Source organism: Colias croceus, chromosome 21 (genome assembly GCF_905220415.1).
Source record: "Colias croceus chromosome 21, ilColCroc2.1".
NCBI lineage: Eukaryota > Metazoa > Arthropoda > Insecta > Lepidoptera > Pieridae > Colias > Colias croceus.
This window is the reverse complement of record NC_059557.1, coordinates 9560001-9573934: the sequence shown is the minus strand read 5'-3', so window position 1 is coordinate 9573934 and position 13934 is coordinate 9560001. Positions and strand designations below refer to the sequence as shown.

General features: G+C 47.1%; 1 protein-coding gene across 1 annotated transcript in view; it reads left to right on the top strand.

Annotated features, from left to right (window-relative positions):
- The first annotated feature begins 882 nt into the window (after positions 1–882).
- Positions 883–13934, top strand: part of LOC123701192 — a 15177-nt gene continuing 2125 nt past the window's right edge. Inside the window, exons 1-2 of the mRNA XM_045648589.1 lie at positions 883–3092; positions 12089–13934. The exon at positions 12089–13934 is cut by the window's right edge and continues 2125 nt beyond it. Coding sequence (XP_045504545.1) covers positions 1034–3092; positions 12089–13934 — 3905 coding nt within the window. The 5' untranslated portion in view covers positions 883–1033. The remainder of the gene's footprint in view (positions 3093–12088) is intronic.

Genomic DNA, 13934 nt, shown 5'->3' with positions numbered 1-13934 from the left:
CTTGACCAAATGTGCACAGAAATACGCGAGCTGCGCGAAACGACCAGCGCACAACCCCCACCCTCACAAACAGCTCACAACCTGGGCACGGAGCTGGCAATGGCGGAAGTAAAGAAGACGTTGGCTTCCATACAAAAGGGAGTCACGGCTCTTAATACGGCTGACAGACCAACAAAAGGGCCAATCACCTACGCCCAGGCAGTGGCAAAAACACCGCCACCACGACTCCCTAACCATACCCTCATTATCTCCTCGACGGACCCCAAACACACTGGGGAACAGGTTATCGAGAGAGTTAGGGGGGCCCTCGATCTTACCAAAACGGGGGCCAAAGTGGAAAAAGTTAGGAAAGCCAAAAATCAGAAGGTCGTTCTGAGCTGTCCAAGCTCAGACGACCTAAATCTGATCAAAAACCAGGTCAACAGTAGCAAGGGGTTATCGGCACAGGAGCCGAAACCAATAAATCCTCTTGTCTGCATCAGAGGGGTACTGTCCTGTCACAAGGACGAGGAAATAATTGAACTTTTAAAAACTCAAAACAAACACCTGATGAGTGAACTGGACCAGAAAAATTCAATATTAAAGGTGCGGTATAGGAAGCGCGCGAGAAACCCGCACGAGTGCCACCCTGTCTTGGAGGTCTCTCCAGAATGTTGGAAGGCACTCTGCAAGGCAGAAAAAGTTTACGTGGGCCTAAAAAGATGCCCCATAGAGGACCAATCCCCCTTGGTGCAGTGCTCCAAATGCCTGGGATACGGGCACACTCGAGCGCTGTGCAAGGCACAGGAGCAATCATGCTCGTACTGTGCCAAAACCCACAAGGAGAGGGAGTGTCCTCTTAAGGCGCAAGTAAACACTCCCACGTGCGTCAACTGCCAAAAGGCCAAAAGAGACGGCTCTGACCTGGAACACACTGCATTCAGCAGTGAGTGTCAGGAAAGACAAAAGTGGGACAACATAGCGAGGTCTCGCGTCTCCTACTGCTAAGGTCACCCTAACTACACCCGGGCAATCAGAATCCCCATCCACAAGTATGCGCAAAAGGGAGCTTAAGTTCATACAAGCAAACCTACAGCGCTCAAAACTAGCGACAGTCGAACTGCTCCAGGCTGCCCAAAAGGAAAACATTTCAATAGCACTAGTCCAGGAGCCATACGTAGGCAGGACCGGTGTTGTGAAACAATGCAGTGGCACTCAAGTCATCCAGTGCACCTTGGGCCGCCAAAAACCAGTGAAGGCTGCGGTAATTGTTCTGGGAACAGAGCTAGAGGTCATACACGATCCTCAGCTGGTGACCGAGAATGTGGCCGCGGTCCTCATCAAAGCAGGGCGACTGAAGCTAGGAATAATTTCCATCTACCTGGAAGGGGATCAGGACATCAACCCATACATATCACGCATCAAACTAGTCTGTGATAAATTACCAACAGACAATCTGGTGGTTGCGGGCGACATCAACGCCTGGAGCCACTGGTGGGGCAGCAACTCCGAGGACCACCGTGGTAAAGATTTCAACAATTTCCTAAGTGAGATGAACCTCCAAATTCTTAACACAGGAGCTACGCCAACCTTTGAGACCTACAGGGGCGACAGGCTGTACACAAGTATAGTAGATGTAACTGTGTGCAGCCTGCCACTCCTCGGGAAGATCTCTGGCTGGCAAGTCCGCAGAGGTTTAACAACATCCGATCACAACGCTATAACTTTCGGTATGCGTCTGGAGACAGCCCTGGAAAGCATCAGACCTGTCACCACGCGCATATACAACACAAGGAAAGCGAAGTGGACGGACTTCAACGGTTCTTTCCGGTCAGGACTCTCTGAAAAAGACATCACATCCACCCGAATAGGGAATATTTCAAACCCGGAAGAACTGGAGGAATCTCTCGCAATTTATGTTGAAATCATCCATAAAGCGTGTGAAACGGCAATCCCAAAAGTTGGTATAAACAAGGGAGAGCCTAAGCCACCCTGGTGGTCCCCCTCTCTAGAAGATCTGAAAAGAGAGGTACTCCGCAAAAAACGGAGAATTAAAAATGCAGCTGCCAGTCGCAGACTGTTTGTCATAAACGAATACACTCACGCTAGGGAGGAATACAAAACCAAGGCAGCTGAGGCAGCAACCCAAAGCTGGAAAGAATTTTGTGAGACACAAGACCGTGAGAGTATGTGGGACGGAATCTACAGAGTCATAAGGAAAACGGCCAGAAAACAAGACGACCTGCTGTTAAGGGACTCCGCCGGCTTAACGCTTTCTCCGGAGCAATCGGCGGAACTCCTGGCCCAGACTTTTTACCCTCGTGACACTGTAGATTCCGAAACGGAACATCAGACCCTGGTGAGAAACCTGTCTGAAAACAGGAAATCCACGGACATCGAAGACCTATCCGCCGATGATCCCCCATTTACGGCCGCGGAACTGGAAACAGTCCTAAACAGGCTTAATCCAAAGAAGGCTCCCGGCCCTGACGGGCTCACGGCAGATATATGCACAGCTGCAATTCGCTGTGACAGAGAGGTGTTCCTGGCGCTGGCCAACAAATGTCTGGCGCTAGAGCACTTCCCGAAGCAGTGGAAGGTAGCGCACGTGTGCATCATCCGTAAACCAGGGAAAGATGATTACACCCACCCAAAATCCTACAGGCCAATTGGTCTCTTATCGGTCCTAGGCAAAATAGTTGAAAAACTCACAGTCACCAGACTGCAATGGCTCTTCCTCCCTACCCTAAACAACAAGCAATACGGGTTCACTCCCCAGCGTAGCACAGAAGACGCCCTCTATGACCTTCTACAACATATCAACACACAGGTAAGTTACAAGAAAATTGTGCTTATGGTGTCGTTGGACATAGAGGGGGCTTTTGACAACGCGTGGTGGCCTGCCCTAAAGAAACAACTTATTAACAAGAGGTGCCCAAAAAACCTTTACGGCCTTATAACATCCTACCTTTGTGACAGGACAGTCAGGGTCAATTACGCAAGAGCAGTATTCGAAAGGGGCACCAACAAAGGGTGCATCCAGGGCTCCATAGGAGGGCCTACCTTCTGGAACCTAATTTTAGATACGCTCCTCCAAAAACTAAATAGCCTAGGCGTCTACTTCCGCGCTATCATCGAGGCAACCAGAGAGGTCAGTCTGGCAACATGCAGAAACATCATGCATGCCTATCAGCTTAACAACCTTGCGCTGCTAAGGGTCAGACTCGAGGAGGCGGACGCAGCCATCTATAACAACGCAACATCTAAAGTCATACATGGACAAATGTCCGGTCCTTACATGGCTGCGTTCAGCGCTAGCGTTGGTTTTGTTCCTATAGACGAGAATGCACTCAAAATCAAGGGAACCACCACTTTTAAAACCCCCGAGGGAGATCCCATCGTCGTGACCGCCCGTTGCACCAAGATTATGCTGGATGACAGGATCCTGGACATGGCAAAAACCATTGCCCCGGGTCCTGACATCTCGGCGTACGGGAGTGACTGGGTGGTACCCGACATCAAGTGGATCAACGGAGTGCCGGGCTGCGGCAAAACAACATATTTGGTAAAACACTTCGACGAGACCAATGATGTAATTGCGACAACCACAGTAGAGGCGGCAAAAGATCTGAGAGAGAAGCTAGCGCACCGCATAAAAGGAGAGGAAAAAATACGAGTGCGCACAATAGCTTCAATCCTCACAAATGGATTCAGGGGGTCCTTCAGTTGTAAACGGTTAACCGTGGACGAAGCCCTCATGAACCATTTTGGCTCTATAATTATGGCCGCCAAGCTGTCTGGCGCAGTGGAAGTGGTCTTAGTCGGAGATGTAAACCAACTGCCGTTTATCGACAGAGATAATCTCTTTCACATGAGATACTGTCGGCCCGACTCTATCACAATGATCCACCAAAACTTACTTTGCACACACCGCAATCCGATGGATGTTGCCTTCGCCCTCAGTGAAGTGTACTCTGGCATATACTCATCTCAGCCCAGAGTGCACTCATTAATCCAAAAGGGATATAGAGATGCGGTTATCCCAAGATCCTTGGAAAATACCCTCTACCTCGTACACACACAGGAGGAAAAGAGCACCCTTTCCAACCAGGGCTATGGAGCGGGGTCGGGTTCCCGCATCTTAACCATCCACGAGGCACAAGGCCTAACGTACGAAACCGTCTTCATCCTGAAATCAAACGCCAAAAAACTCAGCCTGCACGACAGTGTACCTCACGCGGTTGTCGCAATATCTAGACACACCAAGACCTGTGTCTACTTCGCTGACGACTGTGGCGACGCGATCGGCAGGTTGATAGGGAGGGCACAGAGGGCCAGTACCAAGAACATCATGGAGTACTGTTTAAAAATGGCCCTCAAGGATAGAAACGGCAGAGTCGTGGAGGCCCTCACAAAATCAATTAAATAAAACCACCTCACCTCCAAAAGCTTGGATTGCGGCAACAATAACCAATACTTCATACTCCTTACCTATCCACTCAATAATATGTATTGTGTTTTTGGCTTTAATAGATTAAATTAAATTTGTATTAGAATTCATTTTAATTGATAAAATTAATAAATATCACTATGTATTAGATTAAATTTGAAACTGTTATAAATTAATTGTATAAATTGTATCACTTATAATATTATGTAAAATAGCATGCACAAGAAAAAAAAAAATATATATATATAATAAAAATTAAAAAAAAAAAAAAAAATAAATAAATATGTAAAAAAAGAAAAAAAAAATACTAATAAAAAATAATAACAAAAAAAAATATATATTATAATAAAAAAAAAATATATTAATTATAATATTAAAAAGAAAAGAAAAAAAAAATACTGCATGTTATAATAAAAAAAAAAAAAAAAAAAAAAAAATGCATGTTATATTATAAAAATTATGCATGTTATAAAACTAGTTAAGAGACTAAAAATAATATGTAATTGTATTATGGTAGTTGACGGGACTACCTCATTAATTGTGACGAGTAAACCATCCTTTTGAAAAACAAAAAATTATATTATCTAAAAAAAAAAGGCACGGACCTTGAGTCTGTGGAGTTTGTTTTATTTAAAAAAAAAAAAAAAAAAAAAAAAAAAACCTAACCTAACCTAACCTAACCTAACCTAACCTAACCTAACCTAACCTAACCTAACCTAACCTAACCTAACCTAACCTAACCTAACCTAACCTAACCTAACCTAACCTAACCTAACCTAACCTAACCTAACCTAACCTAACCTAACCTAACCTAACCTAACCTAACCTAACCTAACCTAACCTAACCTAACCTAACCTAACCTAACCTAACCTAACCTAACCTAACCTAACCTAACCTAACCTAACCTAACCTAACCTAACCTAACCTAACCTAACCTAACCTAACCTAACCTAACCTAACCTAACCTAACCTAACCTAACCTAACCTAACCTAACCTAACCTAACCTAACCTAACCTAACCTAACCTAACCTAACCTAACCTAACCTAACCTAACCTAACCTAACCTAACCTAACCTAACCTAACCTAACCTAACCTAACCTAACCTAACCTAACCTAACCTAACCTAACCTAACCTAACCTAACCTAACCTAACCTAACCTAACCTAACCTAACCTAACCTAACCTAACCTAACCTAACCTAACCTAACCTAACCTAACCTAACCTAACCTAACCTAACCTAACCTAACCTAACCTAACCTAACCTAACCTAACCTAACCTAACCTAACCTAACCTAACCTAACCTAACCTAACCTAACCTAACCTAACCTAACCTAACCTAACCTAACCTAACCTAACCTAACCTAACCTAACCTAACCTAACCTAACCTAACCTAACCTAACCTAACCTAACCTAACCTAACCTAACCTAACCTAACCTAACCTAACCTAACCTAACCTAACCTAACCTAACCTAACCTAACCTAACCTAACCTAACCTAACCTAACCTAACCTAACCTAACCTAACCTAACCTAACCTAACCTAACCTAACCTAACCTAACCTAACCTAACCTAACCTAACCTAACCTAACCTAACCTAACCTAACCTAACCTAACCTAACCTAACCTAACCTAACCTAACCTAACCTAACCTAACCTAACCTAACCTAACCTAACCTAACCTAACCTAACCTAACCTAACCTAACCTAACCTAACCTAACCTAACCTAACCTAACCTAACCTAACCTAACCTAACCTAACCTAACCTAACCTAACCTAACCTAACCTAACCTAACCTAACCTAACCTAACCTAACCTAACCTAACCTAACCTAACCTAACCTAACCTAACCTAACCTAACCTAACCTAACCTAACCTAACCTAACCTAACCTAACCTAACCTAACCTAACCTAACCTAACCTAACCTAACCTAACCTAACCTAACCTAACCTAACCTAACCTAACCTAACCTAACCTAACCTAACCTAACCTAACCTAACCCATCCAGTAATCACCTAGACTATACACGTTCAACATTGGCTCCGCGAAATAAAATTATTAAAAATAGTAATTTTAGAGCCACGCGCGTAAAAGTGAGTTATCGCATTTATAACATAACTATTAACAATATCCAGTGTTTGTAGTGTCTGGAGCGGACGGGATTCACCCCAGGGAAGGAGCACACTTCGGAAGGCTATAACACCCACAGCTTGCGTCGCGCCAAAAAGGTTTTTATATCAACACGTAGGCCTAATTGTGACCAATTTTTCGACACCACCATCTTGGCGATCGGGTACACGGTTGGGAAGTTATTAAGATCCAAACTTCGCACGTGTAACCCTTTTTCGACTTAGTAACGTCGTACTTACATATTACGTCAAACGGAAGGCATTTGACCTCAATACGGCCACGACATCACAACAAAACAAGCTAACGTTAGGCAACCTCTATTTGGCTTAGCGACGCAAAACACAAACTATAATTGAAGACCCCGAAGCCGCCTGCGGTATTTATTATTTATTTAACATCACCAGTCTGCAGTCCAGCGCTGACACTCCACCACCAGAAGCTGAGAAACCTACCACCCGTGTTAGGCTTGTTCGAACCGGGAGTCCATACTCTTTCACTTCGTGAAATTCCCCCCCCCCCTCCGGAAAACACAAACCTCACCCCCCCTCAACCTAAACTCCTAAGCTGTTGGAGCAACACCCTCGTGTAAGGGCTCATTCAACTCGCCTTCTCAAGAGCAATCTTTTGGCCCCAACAGTTAACCCCCCCCCTCGAGAAAACACACACCCCACCCCCCCTCATCCCAAACTCCTAAGCTGTTGGAGCAACACCCCCGTGTAAGGGCTCATTGAAGTCGCCTTCTCAAGAGCAATCTTTTGGCCCCAACAGTTAAACTCCCCCCCTCGAGAAAACACACACCCCACCCCCCCTCATCCTAAACACCTAAGCTGTTGGACAAACACCCCCGTGTAAGGGCTCGTTCAACTCGCCTTCTCAAGACCTGTCCTTTGGCCCCACCAGTTACCCCCCCCCCCCCCCGAAAAAAAAAAAAAAAAAAAAACCCCTTACCCCAATCTCCTAAGCTGCTGGACCAAGAACAACCACGTGGTTCCAACAGCTCAATATCCCCTCCCTTTTGAAGTTTACCTCACCCCCCCTCACACTATAACCTCTGGGCCGATACCCTTCGTGTTTGGGTTTATTTTACTCAACACGAGGAGAGGAAGAACTTGGCCCCAACGGTTTTTCACTAAGCAACCACACCTTCAGCGACACTCACCACCACCTAGGAGAGAAATCTCCGGCGCGTATCTGGGTGTACTCGTCACCATCAGTCACCGGCGCATAACACCAGCGTCCCCGTCATCTACTTTATAAGTACCTTTAATTAATTTTAAGTTAACTTTAAGCTATTTTTTAACTAATTTAATATTAATAAATAAAAAAAATAAAAATAAAAATGTCAAGCAAAAGCGAACCAATCTCTAAAACTTCCCGCAACCAAGCCGCGGAGGTGCCTAGCAGGCCAACGCGCACTTTGCGCGAAAAGGCTCTGGTGAAAGCAGCCACGACTCTGCCACCAACCACATCTAAAACAACAGCCCCAAAGCCCCTACCACCTTTACCGGAACCGGAATCGCCGCCACAGTCATCCGCATTACAGATGGACGACCTCAAAATGCAAGATTCACTGGCTGCAGGTGGCGACACCCAAGATGAGATGGAGACCTCGTCGGTGGGATCTGAGACATCCATCGGGAGGCGAGTGAGTCTCCTCTACACGTCTCCCAAAAGGGGCACAGGAGTTGAAATGGACGTGGCAACAAAGGTTGCAAATGACTTGCTTCTCAGAGGCAAAGAATCTTTAGAGACGGCTGGAAATATGAAGAGAGAAAACAAGACAGTTGCCCTCAACAGCTTGCAGGGGCTGTACGAAACTGTCTTGTCTCTGGCTGACTCACGTTCGAGACATAAATTCAACCTTGAAAAAGAACGCTCACGCCACGCACAAGAGCTGGTGCGAGTGGAGAGGGCCCACTCTGCAGAAGTGAAGCAAATCAAGGAGGCCCTCCTCTCGGAAGTGAGTCTCGCGAGAGCAGGCATCACGGAAACCCTAAAAGAGACGCAAGCTGTACGCAGCTGGCTAGGGTACGAGACCGTGGAACCCTTCAGCCAGCTGAAGGAGCTTCACCGGGAGACTGGCAACCTCGTTGCCGAAATCAAAACAAAACTCTCTGCCAAGGAGCTCGGCAGCGAATCCACGGACGATAAATTAAGCTCCCTGGAAAAAAAGGTCCAAAGTCTTAACAATGGCATCGGACACTTATCAAACCAGCTGGCTGAGCTCACAAAATTACTGACATCCTCAGGCGGAGAGAGGTCTACCCGAGAAGCTCCTATCCAAAAAACATTGTGCCTATCTCAAATAATAAACAATCTTGACGCAATCTCCCTAAAAATAGACAACCTCCCTCAACCACCCCCTCCACTCCCCCCTACACCACTGCCGACAGAACAGCTATCTGATGACTTGAAGCGTGTCTTTCACCGCCTTGACCAAATGTGCACAGAAATACGCGAGCTGCGCGAAACGACCAGCGCACAACCCCCACCCTCACAAACAGCTCACAACCTGGGCACGGAGCTGGCAATGGCGGAAGTAAAGAAGACGTTGGCTTCCATACAAAAGGGAGTCACGGGTCTTAATACGGCTGACAGACCAACAAAAGGGCCAATCACCTACGCCCAGGCAGTGGCAAAAACACCGCCACCACGACTCCCTAACCATACCCTCATTATCTCCTCGACGGACCCCAAACACACTGGGGAACAGGTTATCGAGAGAGTTAGGGGGGCCCTCGATCTTACCAAAACGGGGGCCAAAGTGGAAAAAGTTAGGAAAGCCAAAAATCAGAAGGTCGTTCTGAGCTGTCCAAGCTCAGACGACCTAAATCTGATCAAAAACCAGGTCAACAGTAGCAAGGGGTTATCGGCACAGGAGCCGAAACCAATAAATCCTCTTGTCTGCATCAGAGGGGTACTGTCCTGTCACAAGGACGAGGAAATAATTGAACTTTTAAAAACTCAAAACAAACACCTGATGAGTGAACTGGACCAGAAAAATTCAATATTAAAGGTGCGGTATAGGAAGCGCGCGAGAAACCCGCACGAGTGCCACCCTGTCTTGGAGGTCTCTCCAGAATGTTGGAAGGCACTCTGCAAGGCAGAAAAAGTTTACGTGGGCCTAAAAAGATGCCCCATAGAGGACCAATCCCCCTTGGTGCAGTGCTCCAAATGCCTGGGATACGGGCACACTCGAGCGCTGTGCAAGGCACAGGAGCAATCATGCTCGTACTGTGCCAAAACCCACAAGGAGAGGGAGTGTCCTCTTAAGGCGCAAGGAAACACTCCCACGTGCGTCAACTGCCAAAAGGCCAAAAGAGACGGCTCTGACCTGGAACACACTGCATTCAGCAGTGAGTGTCAGGAAAGACAAAAGTGGGACAACATAGCGAGGTCTCGCGTCTCCTACTGCTAAGGTCACCCTAACTACACCCGGGCAATCAGAATCCCCATCCACAAGTATGCGCAAAAGGGAGCTTAAGTTCATACAAGCAAACCTACAGCGCTCAAAACTAGCGACAGTCGAACTGCTCCAGGCTGCCCAAAAGGAAAACATTTCAATAGCACTAGTCCAGGAGCCATACGTAGGCAGGACCGGTGTTGTGAAACAATGCAGTGGCACTCAAGTCATCCAGTGCACCTTGGGCCGCCAAAAACCAGTGAAGGCTGCGGTAATTGTTCTGGGAACAGAGCTAGAGGTCATACACGATCCTCAGCTGGTGACCGAGAATGTGGCCGCGGTCCTCATCAAAGCAGGGCGACTGAAGCTAGGAATAATTTCCATCTACCTGGAAGGGGATCAGGACATCAACCCATACATATCACGCATCAAACTAGTCTGTGATAAATTACCAACAGACAATCTGGTGGTTGCGGGTGACATCAACGCCTGGAGCCACTGGTGGGGCAGCAACTCCGAGGACCACCGTGGTAAAGATTTCAACAATTTCCTAAGTGAGATGAACCTCCAAATTCTTAACACAGGAGCTACGCCAACCTTTGAGACCTACAGGGGCGACAGGCTGTACACAAGTATAGTAGATGTAACTGTGTGCAGCCTGCCACTCCTCGGGAAGATCTCTGGCTGGCAAGTCCGCAGAGGTTTAACAACATCCGATCACAACGCTATAACTTTCGGTATGCGTCTGGAGACAGCCCTGGAAAGCATCAGACCTGTCACCACGCGCATATACAACACAAGGAAAGCGAAGTGGACGGACTTCAACGGTTCTTTCCGGTCAGGACTTTCTGAAAAAGACATCACATCCACCCGAATAGGGAATATTTCAAACCCGGAAGAACTGGAGGAATCTCTCGCAATTTATGTTGAAATCATCCATAAAGCGTGTGAAACGGCAATCCCAAAAGTTGGTATAAACAAGGGAGAGCCTAAGCCACCCTGGTGGTCCCCCTCTCTAGAAGATCTGAAAAGAGAGGTACTCCGCAAAAAACGGAGAATTAAAAATGCAGCTGCCAGTCGCAGACTGTTTGTCATAAACGAATACACTCACGCTAAGGAGGAATACAAAACCAAGGCAGCTGAGGCAGCAACCCAAAGCTGGAAAGAATTTTGTGAGACACAAGACCGTGAGAGTATGTGGGACGGAATCTACAGAGTCATAAGGAAAACGGCCAGAAAACAAGAAGACCTGCTGTTAAGGGACTCCGCCGGCTTAACGCTTTCCCCGGAGCAATCGGCGGAACTCCTGGCCCAGACTTTTTACCCTCGTGACACTGTAGATTCCGAAACGGAACATCAGACCCTGGTGAGAAACCTGTCTGAAAACAGGAAATCCACGGACATCGAAGACCTATCCGCCGATGATCCCCCATTTACGGCCGCGGAACTGGAAACAGTCCTAAACAGGCTTAATCCAAAGAAGGCTCCCGGCCCTGACGGGCTCACGGCAGATATATGCACAGCTGCAATTCGCTGTGACAGAGAGGTGTTCCTGGCGCTGGCCAACAAATGTCTGGCGCTAGAGCACTTCCCGAAGCAGTGGAAGGTAGCGCACGTGTGCATCATCCGTAAACCAGGGAAAGATGATTACACCCACCCAAAATCCTACAGGCCAATTGGTCTCTTATCGGTCCTAGGCAAAATAGTTGAAAAACTCACAGTCACCAGACTGCAATGGCTCTTCCTCCCTACCCTAAACAACAAGCAATACGGGTTCACTCCTCAGCGTAGCACAGAAGACGCCCTCTATGACCTTCTACAACATATCAACACACAGGTAAGTTACAAGAAAATTGTGCTTATGGTGTCGTTGGACATAGAGGGGGCTTTTGACAACGCGTGGTGGCCTGCCCTAAAGAAACAACTTATTAACAAGAGGTGCCCAAAAAACCTTTACGGCCTTATAACATCCTACCTTTGTGACAGGACAGTCAGGGTCAATTACGCAAGAGCAGTATTCGAAAGGGGCACCAACAAAGGGTGCATCCAGGGCTCCATAGGAGGGCCTACCTTCTGGAACCTAATTTTAGATACGCTCCTCCAAAAACTAAATAGCCTAGGCGTCTACTGCCAAGCATTTGCAGATGACGTAGTCCTAATATTCTCAGCCCCGACAGTCGAAAAAATTCAAAGCACAGCCAACACCACCTTAGAGGCTGTGCAAACATGGGGAAAACAAAACAAGTTGAACTTTGCCGCACACAAGACCAATGCGATGATAATAACTCGTAAACTAAAATACGACCTCCCCATAATAAACATGTCAGGGATCCAGCTAAAACTCGTAAAAGAAATAAAGTTGCTGGGTCTTATCATCGACTGCAAACTCACCTTTAACTCACACGTGGCGGCCACTTGTAGAAAGGCAGCCGACATATATAAACAGCTAGCGTGTGCAGCAAAAGTGAGTTGGGGTCTAAACAAAGAGATAATAAGGACCATATATGTGTCGGTGATAGAGCCAATCGTGCTATACGCGGCAAGCGCGTGGTATCCTGCAGCGGAAAAACTATCAATCAGAGACCAACTGTCCTCGCTGCAGAGAGGCTTTGCAATAAAGATTTGCAAAGCCTATCGCACGGTGTCTCTAACATCGGCGCTCATACTTTCCGGGTTGCTGCCACTCGACCTCAGGGTCCAGGAAGCGGCAGCCTTCTTCAAAATCAAAAAAGGCTACTCGGAGGAGCATATCCCGCCAGGAAGAGAGGTGGAGCAAAAAGTGGGATATCTCCACAACCCACATCCCTCAACTCTGATAATAACAGAGTTCGAGCGTCTTGAAAATCTGGATCCAAATACTTTGGAGACCTATCATGTAGTCGGTCCCCAAATCTTCACCGACGGCAGCAAAATAGAGGGGAAGGTAGGTGCTGCCCTAACATGGTGGGACAAAGGTAAAGAGACCAGGTACTCCACCTTCCGACTAGAGTCACACAACACTGTCTTCCAATCGGAGATGTATGCGCTCTACAGAGCGGTCAAGATGGCAAGGAGCTCAAAAGCCAAAACTGTAAATATCATGAGCGACTCAAGATCTTCGCTTGAGCTTTTAAAAAATCCATGTGTTACACACCAACTAGCTCTGGAGATTAAAAAACTCATCGCGGAAACCCGAGCAGAAGACAGAGAGGTGAGACTCTTCTGGCTAAGGGCTCACGTGGGAACACCCGGGAATGAGAGAGCAGACCAACTAGCAAAAAAGGCTGCTCTCACCAAAAAGACGGCCCCTGATTACAGTAAAGTGCCCCTTTCATACATTAAGCGGAAAATCAGGGAGGTAACAATTCAAAAATGGCAACAACGCTACGAATCCTCCACCACAGGGTCGGTCACCAAGGCATTTCTGCCGACCGTCTCTTCTGCGAGACGAGTACTGAAGGACACCACATTGACACCAACTTTAGTCCAAGTCTTAACTGGCCATGGAGGATTCGCGGCCTATTTACACAGATTCAACCTAATAGACAGCCCATCCTGCGTCTGCGACTCGTCGTGCCACGAGACCATCTGGCACATTTTATTCGAGTGCCCAAGATTTGGTGGAGACAGACTCTCACTCGAAATTCAAACTCAGACCCAACTGAGCCAAGAGTCTCTACCCACCATCATGGAGACTGAGAGTCTGAGGAAGCCATTCCTGGCCTTTGCCGCTAAAATCGCACGAGTCGCAGCAATAAACAACGGCTCAACAATGGCATCCAAGGATTTGCCCCACCAACCACAAGTCCCCACCCCTACAACGCCTGCAAACAGTAGGCCACTCATCACAACCACAGCAGGTCTAAATAACATTATTACCCCAGCGCCGACAAACTCCAGTGAACAACTACTGGAGTGCGCCAAAGTAGGGGTACCAAAACTGAGAGTTCGTAGCGTCGCACTCTTCATGGACAACGACAATGAGTC